This window comes from Maylandia zebra, linkage group LG22, assembly GCF_041146795.1.
Source record: "Maylandia zebra isolate NMK-2024a linkage group LG22, Mzebra_GT3a, whole genome shotgun sequence".
NCBI classification, from domain to species: Eukaryota; Metazoa; Chordata; class Actinopteri; order Cichliformes; family Cichlidae; genus Maylandia; species Maylandia zebra.
In genome coordinates, this window is record NC_135187.1 from 28,393,832 (window position 1) to 28,412,499 (window position 18,668).

Here is an 18,668-nt window from a genome sequence, read left to right on the forward strand (position 1 = left end):
CCAGTAATTTAAAGCAATACACGGCTGAATTCCGACACTTGGATGCTTTTTCTTATGTGCTTTGACTGATCAGTTTATAGTGAGGAACACACCACTCAAACTGAGGGGTGGGGGGGCAGTTTGTCTTTTCTGTTTAATCTGTGAGGAAGATGAAGAGATGCTCTGATTACTCTGTGGAGAATGAATGGTAAAAAATGAAAACTAAAGAGGTGACTTTGAATATTGAGTTATTTTTATATATTTCTGCAGATCCCATCAGTACACATGCTGTATTCAGGTAGTGACTGATATTCCACAGAGGGGCTCCGGATAGTAAAACTGTGCCTGGTTGTGTCTGCTCGCACTTTCAGATCAAGCATCGCTAGTCTTCCCCTTTGAAGATAAACTACTGTTGATAACTGATATCCTATTTTCTAGATGTCAGCATATGGACAACAGGGCCCAGGAGGCTATGGACAGCAAAGTCAGGGCTACTATGGTCAGCATGGCCCTGCGCCTCACCCTGGACAGCAGCAACCTCCATACTCTGGCCAACCCCAGGGAACCTCTGGACCTTCATACCCCCAACAGGGCCATCCTTCACAGACTCCAGGCCAACACGGGCAGCCAGGACCCCCATACCAACAATCTCAAGGTCCCCACGGCCCTCCTCAGAGTCAACCTCCGTATAGCCAGCCCCAGCAGTCTCAGCCAGGACAGCCACCCTATGTATCTCCCCAGCAACAGCAGAGTCAACAACAGCAGCAGCAGCAGCAGCAGCAGGGACCTGGTCCGCAAAGTCAGCAGGGCTCTCAGGGCCAGCCTGGGTACCCGCAACCCTCTGGTCCAGGGCAGCCACCACAGCAGCAAACCCCACAACAACAAGGGCCCCCACAACAACAACAACCACCACAACAACAACAGCAGCAGCAGCAACAACAACAACAACAACCAGGAGGTCCACCTCCTCAAGCCCAACAGCCTCCAGGTCATGGCCAGCAGGGCCAGCCATCACCATATTCTCAGACTCCCCCGCTGCAACAGCAGCAGCAACAACAACAGCAGCAGCAGCAACCACCACAACAACAGCAGCAGCAGCAGCAGTCACCTTATCAGAGGTTCCCACCTCCTCCACAGGTAATCCTTACACAAAACTCTATTAGAACACTTTAGCTGTAATTTGATGTGATGTGCTGTGTCAGGGGCAACTGTGTTTCCATTAGCAGGAGATTCCTGCGCTGACACATGCTCTTGACTTTACTGTACTTAATCAGTGCTGTAATGATGTCCGTGCCGATCTAACAGTGGCACTGTAAACTGCCTGCTTCCCAGGAAATGCCTTCACTTGATAACTTTCAATAGTCGGTTGAAAAGAACATTGCACGCTCAGCTTTCCATAGCAAAAACACATGGAAGAAGTGAGATGCTGCTCTACAAGGGTTAAACAGGGAAACAGCCATGAGAGCTTTTGAATAAACCTTTGGTGTGGCCCACTCAGAGCTGCTTTGTTGGTAATTAAGCTTTAATTACTTAGTTAATTAAACAGGCTCCTGTCTGTTAAATGGATAGTATGAACAACAGGAAATGGACCGCACACAAGACCGTTGACAGAACGGGGCAGTTTTTAGTAGTTTCTTGTAAAAAATAAATAAAAAAATATGATAAGTTGAAGCACAAGCTGTAGAATAAGCAGTGAGTTTTCCCCATGCCATGTGAGCCCTGTGGCAACACAAACATGACGTACAGTAAATATTCAAATCACAGTCGGTCACGGCTCTCTACATTTATCCAGCCCAGTGGAGATCTGTTATTTGTATCAGTGTGACAGTGGTTATATTAGCTGTGCACTGCAAAAAGGGAACAAGCAGTAATAAATGCTCGACTCTGAGATTTTATTTTATTTTTTTTTACATTGTGTCCGTTTTGTCTCTTGTCTTCGTTCTTCCAATCAGGAACTCTCCCAGGATTCCTTCAGCTCACAGTCCAGCGCTCCTCCATCTAACCAGCCAAACAAGAGCAGTCAAGAAGACAGCATGCAGGCGCGGCCATCCAGTCTGCCGGTGAGGCTTCTGTCTTCGCTTTTAACTTCTGAATTTTGTAGCAGGTTTCATCGCCAGAATTCCACAGACCACATTCACAGACGCCCTTGATGAATATCCCACAGAAGCAACATTTAAACTAACATTTATAAACCATTTGTAATCGTAACCGCATAGTCAGCCCAACATGTAGGACAGCACTGATATAATTAGTGATGTTAGTCAGACTTGATTGAATTCAGAATCTATAGCCATATGTGGTAGAGGAAAATCACCCAGCTCTAAATGTCATTATGGCTGCCTCTGTGAACATGTTATAATATTTTTCCTTTATTATTTCGATAGAGTGGAGTGGAGATTGACAGGAAATGTGGGGATAGAACAGGGGAATGACATGCAGCAAAGTTCTGGCTGGGTGTTGATCCGGGAACTAGGCTGCTTTAGCCGATTTGGTAAGCGCCTAAAACCCCTCGACCATGGGTTCACCCCTTAAATGAGATTTAAGCAAATCCCATCCTGGTGTTTCTTACTCTGTACCCATTTCTCCTGCTTGAAACTCAGACTAAAATTGAACTTATTTCTCAAAACAGTTGATGTTTACTAGGCTTTGCTCTGTGATTCAGTTTGAGTTACTTCATAGGTGAATTTGTATAGTGTCACTCAGAGTGAAGCAAACATGCAAATGTGGAGTAAATGTTGGCTTTTGGATTCCACCGTGCAATCGATTGTGCTTGTGAATCCAATGGTTTGGTAGTCAATCTATTCAGAGCAATGTGATGGAAATGTTATACATGATCACAACTCTGTGGGTATCATGTGCTTTAGTAGAAAAAGGCCCAATATTTTGTTCTGCAGATGTTAGTGGAGTAATAGCTTTGTTGCTAAATTCACAGTATCTTGAGAAATTTCTCCCTCCTAGATGGAATATTTGAAACCAAGTATCTCCCACCCTCTACCTAACTTCCCCCAACATGTCGTGGCAGATCGTTGTCCCTCTCCTGGAGCCTGGTTCTGCCAGAGGTTTCTTCCTCTTAAAAGGAAGATTTTCCTTCCCACTGTCGCCAAGTGCTTGCTCATAGGCGGTTATCTGATTGTTGGGGGTTTCTCTCTGTTATTCTAGGTTTTACTCTACAATATAAAGTGTTTTGAGGCGATTGTTGTTGTGATTTGGCGCTGTATAAATAAAGTTGAATTCAGTAGTATCTGGATATCAGTGACAACAGCACAAGAATTTTTGAAGGAGAGGTAAAGAGCGCTATAATGTTAATTTAGACCCCAACCCTTCCCACAAGAAGCTGATAGCACGAGCAAGCAAAGTCACGGTTTCCATTTGCTCTTAAAGAGCAAAGAAATCAGAAAGTGGGGAAAAATAGTTCTGCCTGGATAAGGATTGTTGAAAGTAAAGCAAATCTCGCATCTGATAGCCCTCTGGCTAAGATAAAGGTGAGAGAACCCCCCAACCCCACACACACACACTCACCCTCCACCAGCCCTCCACCCCATGCTCCGTGTTAAAGAGGTGTCTCGCTGTAACACGTTGCAGTTTCCATGGCAGTGTTTATAGGTCAGACTGCAGATCTAACCTCATTCTGGGCCTCAGGGAAGGAGAGTGAGAAATGAGATCATTAATAAGAAAGAATGAAAGTGAGGGAGCAGAGTTTGGAGGGGTGGGAGGGGGGGGAGATGTGTGGGACTGAGGGAGTGCAAGCAAATAACTTCAAATAGTGTGAGTGATTGGTTGGAGTGGAAGATGCTGAAAGAGGGAGGGATGAGAGGCAGCGCTGTCTACGCCAGTAGGGGATGCCCTCAGGATGTGTTTCCCTCCTCTTTTATTTATTTCCCTTATTTATTTATACACCTCTCTGTGGACCTGGCCATTGGTCAGGAAGGCTAGGCCAGGGCTATTTTTATTTATTTCTTTATTATTATTATTTTTACTTTCTATCTTCTCAGGGATTCCCCATCAGTGTTGTCTGATTGGCCGACAGAGCCATTAATCTGGTTATGGCAGTGGTAAACAGATCTCCTCCTCCCGTTCTTTTTCCTCCTCATCCCTGCGGCACCAAAGTGTGTGCAGATGAGACCATGCTAACTCAGAGTATAACCCTGCCAGCCTGAGTCCGAGCAGCTGGGGTGACACCTGCAGGTGTTAGAAGTAGATGTGCATCGATGATACCTGTTGTACAAGGTGCTGAAGTTATTCTGTAACCTCTGCTAAACTATAAAAGCGGCAGAAAATATCACCAACAAGTCAGAAATGCTGAGAAAGGGATTTGTGACAATGAAACTCTACAATAAAGAGTGGTGTAAAAACTCCAATGCTTTGTGCGATAGAACTGAAATATGTGTAAAGACTGCTCTCAGTAAGAAAAAAAATAGTACTTAGCCCGGTCCTTTCCCCCGAACTCAAAATAAATGGATGTGTTGTTAAAAAAAGAGCCACACATTCATTACAGCCTGCATCACAAGTCTGCTGTTGTTAACAGGACACCTACTTATACAGACAGTGGTCCTTACTAGGGCTGGACGATATGGGCTAAAATTCATATCGCATATAATTTGAAGCATGTGCGGTAACGATATATATCGCGATATATTCTTTTCTTCTGTATAACGTATTTTCCACACTATAAGGCACACTTAGAATCCTTTAATTTTCTCAAAAATCGAGAGTGCGCCTTATGTATGAATTCTGGTTGTGCTTACTGACCTCGAACTGATTTTGGCGTGCAGAAATCTGTTAAAAAATGTTTTAGTACAACTTTGGTAAGCCGCACTGCTTGATGGATTGTCAGAGCATTACGGCTGCCGTAGTGAGGAGCTTCGCGGAGTAATCTGGGTCCAAAACTCCGTCCCTTCAGGTCCCAAAGTCAAACGAACACTAAGAGTTAAAAACGGTCTAAATTCTTTCATCTGTAATTAAATCATCAGCGTTGCTGCTTTATCGGGTGTAACAATTAAGTTTTACATCCATGCATCCATGAAAACAGAATTTATTTAATTTAACGGAGTTAGACGTTAACAGGAAATTAGCTCGCTAGTTTACACCTAAACATTTCATACCAAGTTCTGACAGTGACGCTGGAGGATGAACGCCAACTTTTTTTCCACTCGATAAAAGTTAACGTGAGGGATTCTGGTGGTTAGGGACAAATGCAATCGTATAGCAGGATGCTATACACGGGCCAAACTTCAGTCAGGAGAACAACTGAGATTATTCGTGCACAATACAAGGTTAGTTATTAATATACTGCAACAACATGGGACTAGAGCAGCTGCGAGAGAATTCAACATTAATGAATCAATGTTACGGAAATGGAGGTAGCGCAGTTTTTGGCTTTCCCCATATTTCAAAAGTGCTTCATCTCTTTGCTATGACTGTCGCCCGCCATAATTTGCAGATGATAATGGTTGTAGCCGCTGCGATGCTTTCAACCAAAACAGGCGCAGCTTGATGACATCATCAACATGCGCTATCGCGATAGAGCGATATAGTCAAAATCTCTATCGTTGGCCAAATTTATATCGTTTCTATCGTATATCGTTTATATCGCCCACCCCTAGTCCTTACTACTAGCTAGTTGAGGTAGGCAGCTCGAGCTATGCTGTGTCACACACATAACATGGCACTCTCTACTTATACCATATAACAAACACAGCACAAATTGGCGGTCTGTTTAATTTTTATGTCGCTGCCCTGCATCACTATCCATCCCTTCTAACACCTCAACGTCCACCGACAGGCTCTAAAAATTATCACTCCAGTTTTTGTGCATGATTTCTGGGGACCTGTGAGGTCGGAGCCCAAAAACCAAAGTCTTAACTGCTCTGCCATAATAAAATAATTTCAAACGTGAGGTCACTGCAGTAAAGAAAACAAGATGCATACTTGTATAAAAAAAATGAAATGATAATAACATTTGTGACCAAGGAATACAAATATCAAAAAGAATGAATGTAGTTATAGTAACTCGCTAACTTGAGCCGTTTTCGGGCTTGAATGTGAAGTTGCCCTTTGTCCCGTGTTGAACACACCAGGAGACAGTCAACCTCGGATTTGTTGTCACCACTGGAAAACCTCTGTTTGGTTTAGGTGGGAATTGGCCTGGATGGGTACCTATTGCATGTGCTCACTTTGACATTGTTAGGAAGCAAGCCAGGTTTGGAAGTAATATGTGTAATATCTGATCTGATTATTGTTGAATTTTTCTATTTTAACATGCAGTTCCCCCAAATAACCGAGAGAAAGATTTACAGCTGCAGTCATAAAAAGAAAAGATGATTTAAGGGGTCATGGTCAGACTTGTTGGGGTTCATATGTGTTGGTTTGACCACATATGAAACCAAGGTTGTATAAATCAAATGTATAGAAATGTTTTTTTGTGTGTGTGTTGTCCACACACAAATTCTTCCTTGTATTCTAGCCCAATAAATGTGGAGGTTTTATGTGGTATGATTATTTTTATTTTACACTTATTAGTGGATTGATGAGTGTAATAGATATAAATTTTCCTGTTCTTGTCTCAAAATAAGTAACTGGTACTAAAATGTGTTTGTACTTCTCTCGTTTAGGAAGCGTTTGCTAATCTAATCTTAAATAACTAATTAGCCTTACGCCAAGCAAAGGAGCGTATTTAAGTGCATCTGTCAGAAAGAAAGGTACAGGTTTATTTTGAAGGGGGGAAAAAAGTATGTTTATTTTGTAAGAACCTGCAGTAATTTGTATAGACTCATTTCTTTTAATCTGCCTGAGATCTTGTTTGAATCCCGATCCAACAGCGACTGAGGGGTAAATGCCATTTAGCTACTTTAGTAGCATTCGTGCAGAGCCAGCCAGACATCACCTCATCGAGAGCACAGATGGGTCTGTTTGAGGCAGGTGCTTAAAAACCCAGCGTCTGTTAGGCCGCTGCTGAGGTGGGAATAAAGGTGTACAGAAGGCTCAGTGCCTGCTGGAAGGCGCAGGTAGGAGAGCAACAGTCGGTTTGAGAACAGGGCTGCGGATAAGAAGTGGAAGAGAGAGAGATTAAAACATAGAGAGACACACACACATGTGCGGTCAGAGTGGAACTAGCTGAGCAGGTTCAACTGGTTCCTGGTTTGTTTTCACTCTGGCTCCAGGAGACACATGCACAGTTTAACTGTTGAGTATTTACCTCGCTGTTCATTTGATCAGTTCTGAGGAATCCTTTTTTTATGTTTTTACCGTTTGGTTATCTAACTGAAGCTTGTCTTGGGGGGGGTGAAATACAGCAGCAAAGTAGTAGTCTTTGTGGTCTTCGAATATACATCTGGCCTTATAACACTTGTGGCATTTCAAGGAAAGGAAATGAATTAAGAGATAAGAAGTAGGTGAGGAAAAAAAGGGTTTGTGTTCTTTTTTTCGATCAAATACTTCACATTATTGACTCTGTTTGTAATGAATAACCATAGTTCATGATTAAAGGGGGACTCTGCCATTTTTTTTTTTAAAACACATGAATGACTTAGCTCTTCTTGAGGAGCTATTTAATTTCCCCTCTGGCAGCTCCTCAACGAGTTTGATGTCTGTGCTAATGTCACACGTCTGGGACACACCTTTAATGTTGACGTGTGATGCTGGTCAGATTTTTGGGGTGTCTGTGTGTGTTGTAGTAGTAGCCATGCAGACGTGAATACTCGGGAACTCGTTCGTCGAGGGCCCAGCAGAAGTAAAGCAGGCGTCTTTCATACTCCTTAGATGTGACATTTCCTCTCTGTGTCAAACCGTGGAAAGGGGAATAACTAGCAGGACACCATCAAGCCCCGTCACTCCCACCCACCTCTCTTCTAGTCTTTTTTTTCCCTTCTTTTTCTTTAAAATCCCCTTCTTGTCCTTTCCCAAGTCTTTTGTACACCCTTTCTCCACTGTGGGGCTAATCCCACTCAGGACCGCCCACTGCTTGTGGTGCTCCTCTTTTCTGATGTGTCTGAATGTGCTCTAGACTTAAGAGGAAGGTCACATGTTGGTCATACACTTGCACTCGAGTTTGTTTTTTCTCTCCTCTGTCCTGGTCCTCTGGTTTCTCTTCTCACAATAAGAGTCTTTACCGTTAGGAGAATGTATTTCCCTAATTATGCAGATTCTTGAGCCTTATGTGTAAAGTCATTGATGCATTTCTGCTATTTGTGTTCTCAAGTTCCTGTTTTTTGTTGTTTTGGTTGGACAGCCATCCACTGAAGATCCTAGTTTTCCCCACCTTTAAACGTATCACTGCTTAACTTGAGTCCCGCCTTTGCGTGAATCCACTCTTATCCAGAGCTCAGGGACCACCCACACCAACAACAGTCCCCCCCCCCCCTCTTAATGACCTTTAATGTTATGTGCCAAGCCTTCTGATCTGGAACCGAGGGATCTTCCAGCCTTGCTGATCAACTCCGAGTCCCCCCCTCCCCCTCCCTTCCCTTCCCCTCCCTTCCTTCTGCCTCCAATCCCCATTCCCTCCTCAGCCCAACCCAGCTCTGCTCTCATGCGGCAGCTAAGCTTGTTTTTGCGACATAGCTCTGGAGCAATCAGCCTGACAAGGCCGGCCCACTTTTTTTTTCTCTCTGTCTCTCTCTCTCTCTTTTTTCTCCTACCCAGCCCAACCCCCTCAGCGCCTTTTTCATTATTACACTCTGTTTTTGTGCAGCATTTCTTTATTTCTGTTTGAAATATATTTCTATATGAATATATTTCTCCCCCCTCTCTCTCTGACTCGTTCCTCTTTCTGTCTAAATTCTCGTTTTCTCTTTCCCTCGCCTGCGCCCTCCTCCCCCTCTCTTTCCTTCCTCGTTCGCTCTCTTCTCTCAGTAAATCAGCTTTCATAACGCTGTGCAGCGCAGCCTTGTTTTGCGAGGTTCTGACAGTATTCAGAGTCCTGGGCCAGTTTCCTGTTGCTATTCTGGGGGCCTTGCTTCCTGTGTGGACATGTCTTATTCAGATTCCAGGGTGCCTCCCCCCATTCTCCCAGCTCGTCTGTTTCTTTCTCCTTCTTTTCTTTAGATGATTTTTTAATGAATCTATTTGAGGAAATTTAGTCTGTTGACAAAGTGTCTTGTTTTGCATTTACTTCACTGAATTGTTTCTCCACCTGGAAAAAAAAACACCCCAAAAACTTAACAAAAAAGCCCTGACACACACACACACACGCACACACAGAGTGCATCAAGCACTCTCCCTTCTGCGCTCTCTGCACACTCACTCACTCTCACACTCGCGTGCACACTCTCCCATGCCCCTCCCCTCTGCCTCCATTTTTGCTGGGCTGAGCTAGTTTTGCAGCACAAAGACTGTGGCTGACTGCAGCACTGTATGTCCCTGGCTTTCTCTGGCGCTCGCTGGAACAAGCTGCTGAGCACGGACTGATGAAAAGAGGCTGACAATGAATTTAACTCTCGCTCTGCGAAATATCCCTTTTCATATTACATATGATTTTTTTCCTCCTATCCCCAGTTAATTCACTGCTGGTGTCCGTTGCTTTAGTAGCGCCCTCTAGACACACTGTGTGACAGTAAGAGGGAGGGGCGTTGCTGGTCTGGAAAGCAGGCAGACTGGCTGTAGAGGTCTGGAGCTTCCCCACCCTTCTAGCTCCCCCACCTCACCCCGAGGCCCCTCCAGCCCCCTCAGCCCTGCGCATCCCATCACCCCTCACCTCGGGCTGGGCAGCTGCCTGCCTCACTCGGGCATCTGTGCGCTGCCCTGGGACTCCCTGCTACTATTGTGATCTCCACAAAAGGCCCCCCACGCACACACCATCTCCCCATTATTCACAGCAATCAGACCCCTCCAACCACCCTCTCCCTCCCTCCCTCCTCCTCCTCCTCTCCACCGCCTCCCTTCATCTACTCTGTGGTAGCTCCACACAGGCTGCTGCAGTGTTTGTGTGCATTGCACACCTCCTTTTTTTTCCCTGTTACCCCCACAGTGAAGCTCAATTAGGCAAATGTGGAGCGTTTAAAAAAGACCTCCCTACTTATTGATTAAGATTCATAGTTGGCCTAGATTTTTTTTTTTACTGCAAGCCTGTATCACACAGCAAAGTAAAAGCTGAACAGCACCGATCAGTGTCAGAAGGATTAGATTTTCGTATATCGTGGCATCCTCCCCTTTTTTTGTTTTTGCTGGTTCACTCTTTCATCTTCTACTTTCTGTTCCATGTTATTATCCTACCCACGCTGCTGATAAAGTAGCAGTGTAATGTTGATCTCTCGGGAGTTTGAGCTTGCTCATCTGTGGAGGTAGTAGACATTGTGTCTGAGATATCTGTCCCCAGCAGGGTGCTGTGAGCGTTGTGACACCCTGCTGTTGTTGTCACTATCCACCTTTGTTATTTACCTTGGGGAGATGAAATTGCACAAATGCGATTTGTTAATTTCAAACACTAACTGGGGTTCGAGTCATCTGCTCGGTGGCATATATATATGGTAAGGGTGCATGGCGCACCTATAGGGTGCTTTGGCTGTGCCTGGAGTTTCTCGTCTGTCTGTGCTGTGTGTGTGTGTGAAACCCTGTAATGGCTGCTGCTGCTGCTGTTTGAGGCAGGGGCCTGCCTTGCTTCTCCTCCTTTCTCCAGTTCTTCCCTCATAGTGGGATGGGAGTGCCCCCTTATGGTTGAGCTCAGCCCTGCAAATCTTGAGCTGGGGCTGGAGCAGCCTCTCCCCAGGTCTTTGGTTGACTTCCCATCAGCCCTTGGTATGTGGATACAGTCCCCAGATACAGGTGGAGGCTCTGGGGTGGCGGCTGACATGTCGGCAACGCCCACACGTCTGTCTTCTTTTTAGCAACCCGCTGGCATTTCATGGTAATGTAGCATTGACTGGTGGTTTGACAGAACAAATATCTTAAATTGTACTTTGTCTAAGGACTGTGTGTCATTGGTGAATGATGAAGACAAGCGCTCTGATCATAGGCGAGAGATAATGTGCTTTTGGGCTCAGTAAGTCAAGTCAGCACATTCAGATTCTGAGCTGAGAGAAAGAGAAGAGAAACTGCGCTGAGGAAAAAAAATTCACTTGATCTTAAGCTTGAAAGGGAAGCGATGACTTTTCCCATGACCCCATTCTGATATCAAAAGCCTACTTTGTCCTGAACAAGTGGTAAATGCGCAGCGCTGGAGTGCTCTGCTGACGAGGTCGTTGGCATATAAACATAAACATCTCCAGAATGAGATGGCAAAAAAAAGGACAAAGTTTGAGCGTGCCCTGTCCGCTTTGTGCTTCCGTGTTGTCTCCCAGGCCTCCCCAACAAATGTAATTAAAGGAGCTGGAGGGATATTGGGGGGTGTGGGGGGGTGAACAGGGCTTTGGTGCGTCTGCGTTTCCTGTAACAATGACGGGCTTCTTCTTTTGTAGTAGCTGACTGCACCGTGACCCTGCCAGGCACGCAGGGAGGCCGTCGACAGAGACATGCAGACCTAGGAATGGCAGCAACAGGGGGGAGGGACTGTGTCGGCTCTAACGTGTCAACCACGTGGATCACAGTAACCATGGCAGCCCTTGACATGCAGCCAGCTTCCCCCTCTTCCTCTTCCATCCCTTTCTTCTTACTCTCTTCACTTTGCCACAGCGGATGTGTCGACTCTGAGCGAGCTGGGTTTGTTTTGTTTTGTTCTTTGCTGTATATATTGTGTTCAGCATCTGGAGGCCTGAGAACGAGGAAGCTTGCCAGCCCAGGCAGCGGGTGAGACTCTGAGGTCTGAGGATGACAGAATGAAGCGGGTCAGGGCAAGTGTGTGACTCAAAGATGAACTTTGGCACCCCCCCTCCCTTCTCTTCTTCCTCCTCTTCCTCCTCACCACCACCACCAGATCTAGTTACACCACTGACCAGGGTTACATGTTCCAGATACGTGTCATTAACTCCGAGCCACTACGCTGCTTCTTCCACTTTCTGCTTCTCATAACCTACCAAAGAAAAAAAAGAGGGAGAAAAAAGGCTGGCTTGGCAGACTAATGGCTCTGGTCGAGCTTGATTGATTCAGTGAAGTAATCTGCAAATGGAATACATTAGGACGGCAGAGAGCAGAGCAGATGACTCAGAGACAGCACGGGCGAGAGAGATGTGGAGAATGTAAGAATTGTGGGAGCAGCGAAGATTTTCAGCATTTGTGAACAAGAAGTGCGTTAGAAGAAGGAGACGAAGAAGAATAAAATTCTGGAAAGTTTGTATCGTTTTTAAAATGAATTTGAAACGAATTCATCGTTCGAAACGCTGCTTTTTAGCCTTTGAAAGCTCCCGAAGTCTGTTCTGCACTTCTCAGCTCTGAAGTTCCATGTTAGGCAGTGCTGGGAAAAAGCACAAAATGGCTGCCACAGAGAGGCTTTCTACAGAAAGAGCTGCAGCTTCTCTGCTGCTCTCTCTGCAACACGGCTCGCCGGTCCTCCCCTTTCTTCCCCTGCACATAGAGAAATGGCTCGTTTCTGTATTTTCATATTGTCAGTTGTCATATTTGCCATTGATAATGCTGCTGTGACCTTCCTTCAAGCTCCCCCCCCTCCACACACAGAGTCACACACCCCACCTGTGCTCACACGCTACTCCAACTTAACCACGCCACCTCTCAACTCCTCCTCATGCCTGATCTATGTCCTCTCTCCTCCTCTTCATCATTTGCCTTAAATAATGAGCGTGTTGAATAGCAGAGCCTCAGCAGCATCAGTATCACCAGCATCCACCACCCCTCCCCCTCCGTCCTCTCCTCGCTGTCCGGCTTGTGCAGTCAGCAGAACAGGCTGGTGCTGTGCAGTATTGAGCTGGGAAAAATCAATGACTGCAGAGTGGGAGTAGGTAGGAGCTTGTGTGTGTGTGTGTGTGTGTGTGTGTGTGTGTGTGTGTGTGTGTGTGTGTGTGTGTGTGTGTGTGTGTGTGTGTGTGTGTGTGTGTGTGTACAATTCTTCTGCCTATCCAAGCTGAGGATTCAGAGCTGTCAGATATTTACAGAATGTTAAAGAGCTCAGTCTGTACGCTGCATACGTGCCACTGTAGCAGTGCACACAGGCTGCACAAACGGAGCTTTTGCCGGCGTTATCGGGCCATTAAGGGATATTTTAAATTTTGCGGTTTTCATGCCGTACCATGCAGCGTTGTCACAAAAACACATTTGTTTGGGGGTTTTTTTGTTTACTTTCCTGTTTTTCTCAGATGTTATGTCACTTTAAAGTCCTGCTGATTTATTCTGGTCCCAGTCTGGACCTGTTAGCACCAACCAGCTTCCTTTTGTTTCTTACAGATATTCTGTAATCTGGAGGAAAATAAAAATGGAAGACTGCTCTCACAACTTTATTCCAGCTAACTCAATCCCAGCTTTTTGCTGGACACATGATGCACACTTCAGTGTACCAATTAGCCATGCACGCCACACAGTGGACTTTAAAGTGTGGCAGGAATGACGACCGCTAACAGTCCGTCTCAGAGTTAGGAGTTCAATTTTAGCACCAGAACAATGCAAACGTGGTTATTTAATATGATTCTCTTGAGCTTTAATCAATGCTGCTTGGAAATGGTCGTTGGAACCCAAACACAGCCAAAGATCGTTGAAATCCTGGTATTGCGTGATAATATGGTGGTCGTACCTTTAACCCGCCATCCTAACCCATCTAATCTTGATTGGTGTAAAGTGATAGTTGCTTTAATGGCATGATTCTTGTCTCTGTGTGTAGCTGGTGGTCATCAACCTCTAGGCTCCAAGACGACAACATAAATGTGTGTTTCATGCGTAACTAGTTTGGAGTTACATCACTGCCAACCTTTGATTAAAAGTAAATCTGTCAACTGAAAATAGGCTTAATAAAAAAAGGCAGAAACTCCACTACACAAACGAAACTACACAAACTATAATAATCAGACAGTTTACCTCAATCCCCAAATCTTAATATGGTTTAAAAGCCACTGTGAGGCGGTACTACCAAGAATGACGACTGATATACTCGATTGATCTTGTTCTGCTTTTACACCCCCATGGATCTCTAGAAGTACCCCACATCCACGATCATGTGTTAAATCCTTTTTTCTGTCTCATGATGACAGTTTGTTCGTCTTGAGTGTGCATCCTCCTGCTGAGGTGTCTCCTCAGCTGAACCCACTAACTGAATCCTTTCCTCTTTGGTCTGTGTTGAGGAAGCCGTGGTTTAGAACTTGTTTTGTGGCTGAGATTTGACTCTGAGCAGCAGCTTCTGAGTCTCTGTGAGTACCAACTACAGAGGTGGTCATCGTGGCATCTGGCCAGTCGGAGCCCTTCAGATGGAGCCCTCTGTCAGATGACCAGTCTTGTGATCTCTTGGTTGGGAACAGGAGAAGGAGGGGGTGGGTGTAGGTCAGCTGACGATGCTGGCTGCTGGAAAAAGGGTTCCTGCTATGGTTGTTTGAGCAAAGAATGTCACGCTGTTCGGTTCCCTGTTCTTGATTCCAAAGCACGAAGACCTAATGATGTGCCTCTAACCCACTTTTGCATTTGAGAACATTAATTGGGCGTCAGCCAGGGAAACACTTTGGAGTGCGATACTCCCTTCCTGCTGCGTTTCACGTGGTTTTGTTGGTGCCGTATTTCCAGTGTGGGTCAGAGAGGCCTGGGTTTGTGCAGTCGCCGGAGCAGGAGAGGAAGAGCCGGAGGGAGGGAGGGCCGAAGGAACGGGGTGAGGGTGGATTGGAGGGGGAGGGAAGGGTGGATTCTGAATCAGCGTTGTCCTCCTGTCACTCCCTCTGGGGTTCCTCCATCAGGTCACATCCCAAAAATAGCAACGGGCGCCGTTTCAAGTGCAAAACCGCCGGCTTCGGGGCTGCAGCCAGCCTGCGAGTGTGAGATTTCTATGGGAATAGTTGGCCACAATCCAATGAGTGCTGCTTTATTTTTCTCTCCCACCCCCTCCTTCTCCTCCTCCTCCTCCTCCTCACTCCCTCCCATTTTTTTCCCTTCCTCCAATGTGACTGGCAGATGAGCTTGCATTTCTGAGTGAGCACATGGTCTCCACGTGAGTGGCCAGTGTGTAAACATTCACCTTCCCACAAACATAATCATTGCCGGCTGCCTTCCTACCTTCCTGCCCGCCCGCCCGTCTTTGTGTCGCAGCCAGCGAGGCTCAATAACAACACCACATGGCACCAGAGCCCGTGCCCAGCACCAATTATTTCAACTGCCTCCCGAGATGACTCGCTTCAAATGTTTGTTTTTTTCCCCCCACTTTCTCTTTGCAAGTCAAACTCAGTTCTCCTTGCCAGCATGGATCATTATCGGCATTATGGGAGTGATGTGTGGAGTATTTTTAAAAAGGTGGGAAAAGAAGTCATTGTACCCAAATGTATTATTGAACTGTAATAGGGCTGGCAGCCTTCTATGAGAGAGTAACATACACACCCCGGTGAGGGCAAAGATTGCTGTAATGCATCAGTGCCCATTTGGATTTCCACTCACTTGATTTGACTTCTCTTGACTTTGACATGACACTGAAAATAAAACAGTCTCACCCTCCTCATGCAGGTCAGGAGGAGAAAAGCCTGAATATATTCATCGTTTCTTATTCATTTCTCCCAAATGTGATTCCCAGAATGAAGCCGCTTTCTTTTTCTAGGTTTTATACATTTTTAGAGCCTCATTTACATCCCAGTGCACACACACACCCTTACCTTTGATATCAAGTATCAGTTCTTCCACTTAATTTCTCTCTTCCCATCATAAGCTGAGCCTCCACAATGAGTGGCAGAGATTTTTTTTTTGTTTTGTCTGATGAAACCTGAACAGTTTTCTTGTTCTGTATTTTTAGCCCATATGCTCATCAGTTACTTTTAAAGGCAACTTGTTGGACAATGCGTCTTTTTGCCGCAGCCCCGATGCCATGATCATGGTTGTATCACAAAGAAGAGAATAACTCCATAACTCTGGTGGATTTCTGCTTCATTTGTTACCAGAACCATATCTGAACATTTCATCTTTGATTAGACTAGCATGCCTTACTACAGCAATTGTAATGATATGATATCTATCCCGGTGTACCTACTGACTACACTTCACTGCATATCGAGTTGATATTGCTAATTGCTTGGTAATTTCCCTTCATAGCTACACGTTTAGCTAACGGCTAGCCATTACAGCTTGAGAACTGTAGCACTGGCCCTTTTCTCCTCGTCTGTGGGCCTCGCCGCTGTTCTGGAGCTGCTTATCTGCTTGGTGGTTCTTCATGTTAAGGAGAACTCATCAGCAGCTGAGTCATCATCGCTTCACAAAATGATGCAAATGCTTCCACAAGCTGTAGGAACTGATACTTTATGGAAAAGCGAGAGCGAAATGTGTTGACTTGTTATCAGTAACAAGTTGGTGATGTGAATTGTAAAAATAAATTTGTTAAGCCACTTGTTACAGTGTAAACGAACGAATGCAGTGTCATCGTCGACTCATGTTCTGTTGCTCTTCTCCTTCAAGGATTTATCCGGCTCCATCGACGACCTTCCCACTGGTACAGAAGGCGCTTTGAGCCCGGGTGTCAGCACCTCGGGCGTGTCCAGCAGCCAGGGCGAGCAGAGCAACCCGGCCCAGTCACCCTTCTCCCCGCACACTTCGCCTCACCTTCCGGGCATACGTGGACCCTCGCCGTCACCTGTGGGTTCCCCAGCTAGCGTCACCCCTTCTCGCACCGGCCCCCTGTCCCCCGCTGCTGTGCCAGGTAAACGCACAATACCGTTAATACTGTTGTTTCAGACCTACAGCAGCACACAGCTAAAACATTATTCTGTTTCTACTCTGCTTTAATACAGTTGTTTTAGATCTTCCGGTCTTTAAGTTCAGTCGTTTTGAAATGGTCTTTGAAATCTGAAATTCAGCTGCGAAAGACTACGTAGGGGGATTTTATGGCAAGGAAAAATGTGAAAATTAAAACCAAGTTTGTTCTAGAAGAATAATACATAGCATTATGTGGGTGTCAGTAGATAAAGTACAAATGCAGAATATTTACAGGAAAATCACCATAAATATGATGTCCTGAAACAACTGAGCAGTTATTTATTTTCACTTGCCAAAGACTGCTAAATGTAAAAATGGACCTGCTCGATACGGCTAACCAACAACAATAATTTCAATGTCTTTGTAGTCAGCTATTCATCGTATCCAGCAGAAATCCTGTCTGACATATGTAATAAAAAACAGACAGATTTAGAGTTTTAATTCAAAACTCGATGCGGATCACATTTGTAATTTATGAAGCGATTTGCAAGATATGGAACTTTAAGTTTCTCCTAACATGATGCTAGTAAACCATTCGCTGACGGAGAGACGGAGGTTACAGTGCCACCCTCTGCTCATTGTGGAGAGACTTGCCACAGTTTATTAGCTTGAATGTGACTGGGTCACACTCATTTTATGGCCAAAGTTTAAGAGCAAGAACTGATTGTAAATAAAGGAGACAAATTTCCGCAGTTCCCACGGTAATTTCAGACCCATGTCATCGCTGTCCCGCAGGTAATCAGATGCCTCCTCGGCCGCCCAGCGTCCAGTCAGACAGCATCATGCACTCATCCATGAGCCAGGACAGAGGTGAGTGTGTTGGAAATGTTTGCAAACAGAAACCTTTAAAGAGTATCTCCTCATGTGCTCAGTGGCCAGCAGTGTGTGCGCCCCATTCTCAGCAGCTTTTAGGTGTGATTGTTTGCACTTGTATGCATTCCTCCCATCTGCAAGCACTCCCCCAGGCTGTGCTTCTAAATAACAATGTGCTCTACTTGCCAGGTCAAATGAGAGCAGGCAGACACACTGTACTGTGTTGTGTTTGTGAGGAAGTGAAGAGCTTGAGCCATAATGTGTTGTGCAAATGTATGCTAAAGCAGATGTAGCGTGGAGTTTTGTTTTTGTTGTTTTTTTGTTTATTTTCTTGGTTTTTTTTAACATTAAGTGTTTAACATAAGATACAATCGGCATCTAATTATTACCACTTACTATTGGTTGCTGAATTAATCAAACTTTGATATATGTGTGTGTAAAAAAAACTAACAGTGTTGCTTAATGTTCCCTGTCTTTTCTCCAGTGTACATGCGCAATCCTCAGATGCCTCCTTACGGGTCCCCTGGACAGCCTGGCTCGGCCTTATCTCCACGCCAGTCTTCAGGAGTGCAGATCCATGGTGGGATGGGCCCTTATCCTCAGAACAATACCATGGGAAACTACGTCCCTCAGGGGGGCCAGTACGGCCCGCCAGGTGAGACATGAGGCTGTGAGTGTTGGGTGGTGTTGCTTTGAGGGCCTTCTGTACAGCAGGAAAAATAAGAGTGCAGTGTCTCCGCTCTGTCATATCAAGCAGACTTTTTTTCTTTTTTTAATACTCAAAATATTATGAATGAGTTTACAGTGGTTGTCCTGTGACCATCACAGTTTCACAGATAGCCCAGATTTTTTTTTTCTAAGAGGCTTTGAAGTTTCCTCTCACTTCTTACATTCATGAAATTATATCAGTGCACTTTGAAGTCTCAGATGGTTTCTGTGGGCTTTGAAGAAGTTCTGCTATGAGTCATAGCAGAGAAAGGCGGGAGCCAGATAAAGCCCGCTTCATCAGGCTGCTTGTTCTGACAAGCTGAGGTAAATTTAGAGCCGGACTGGTGAAACTCTTTATCCCGTCAGTGAGAAGTGACTAGATGAGATCTGTTTTAGGCTGAAACACAGCAGGAGGGCATGAA

General features: G+C 45.3%; 1 protein-coding gene across 3 annotated transcripts in view; it reads left to right on the top strand.

Moving 5' to 3' along the window:
* The window catches only part of arid1ab (AT-rich interactive domain 1Ab), a 55,288-nt gene that overhangs the window by 25,578 nt on the left and 11,042 nt on the right, over positions 1–18,668 (top strand). For all 3 annotated transcript variants that reach the window (XM_012922776.4, XM_076879583.1, XM_076879584.1), the window contains exons 3-7: positions 418–1,116; positions 1,932–2,039; positions 16,429–16,669; positions 17,461–17,535; positions 18,023–18,193. In XM_012922776.4, coding sequence (XP_012778230.4) covers positions 418–1,116; positions 1,932–2,039; positions 16,429–16,669; positions 17,461–17,535; positions 18,023–18,193 — 1,294 coding nt within the window. The remainder of the gene's footprint in view (positions 1–417; positions 1,117–1,931; positions 2,040–16,428; positions 16,670–17,460; positions 17,536–18,022; positions 18,194–18,668) is intronic.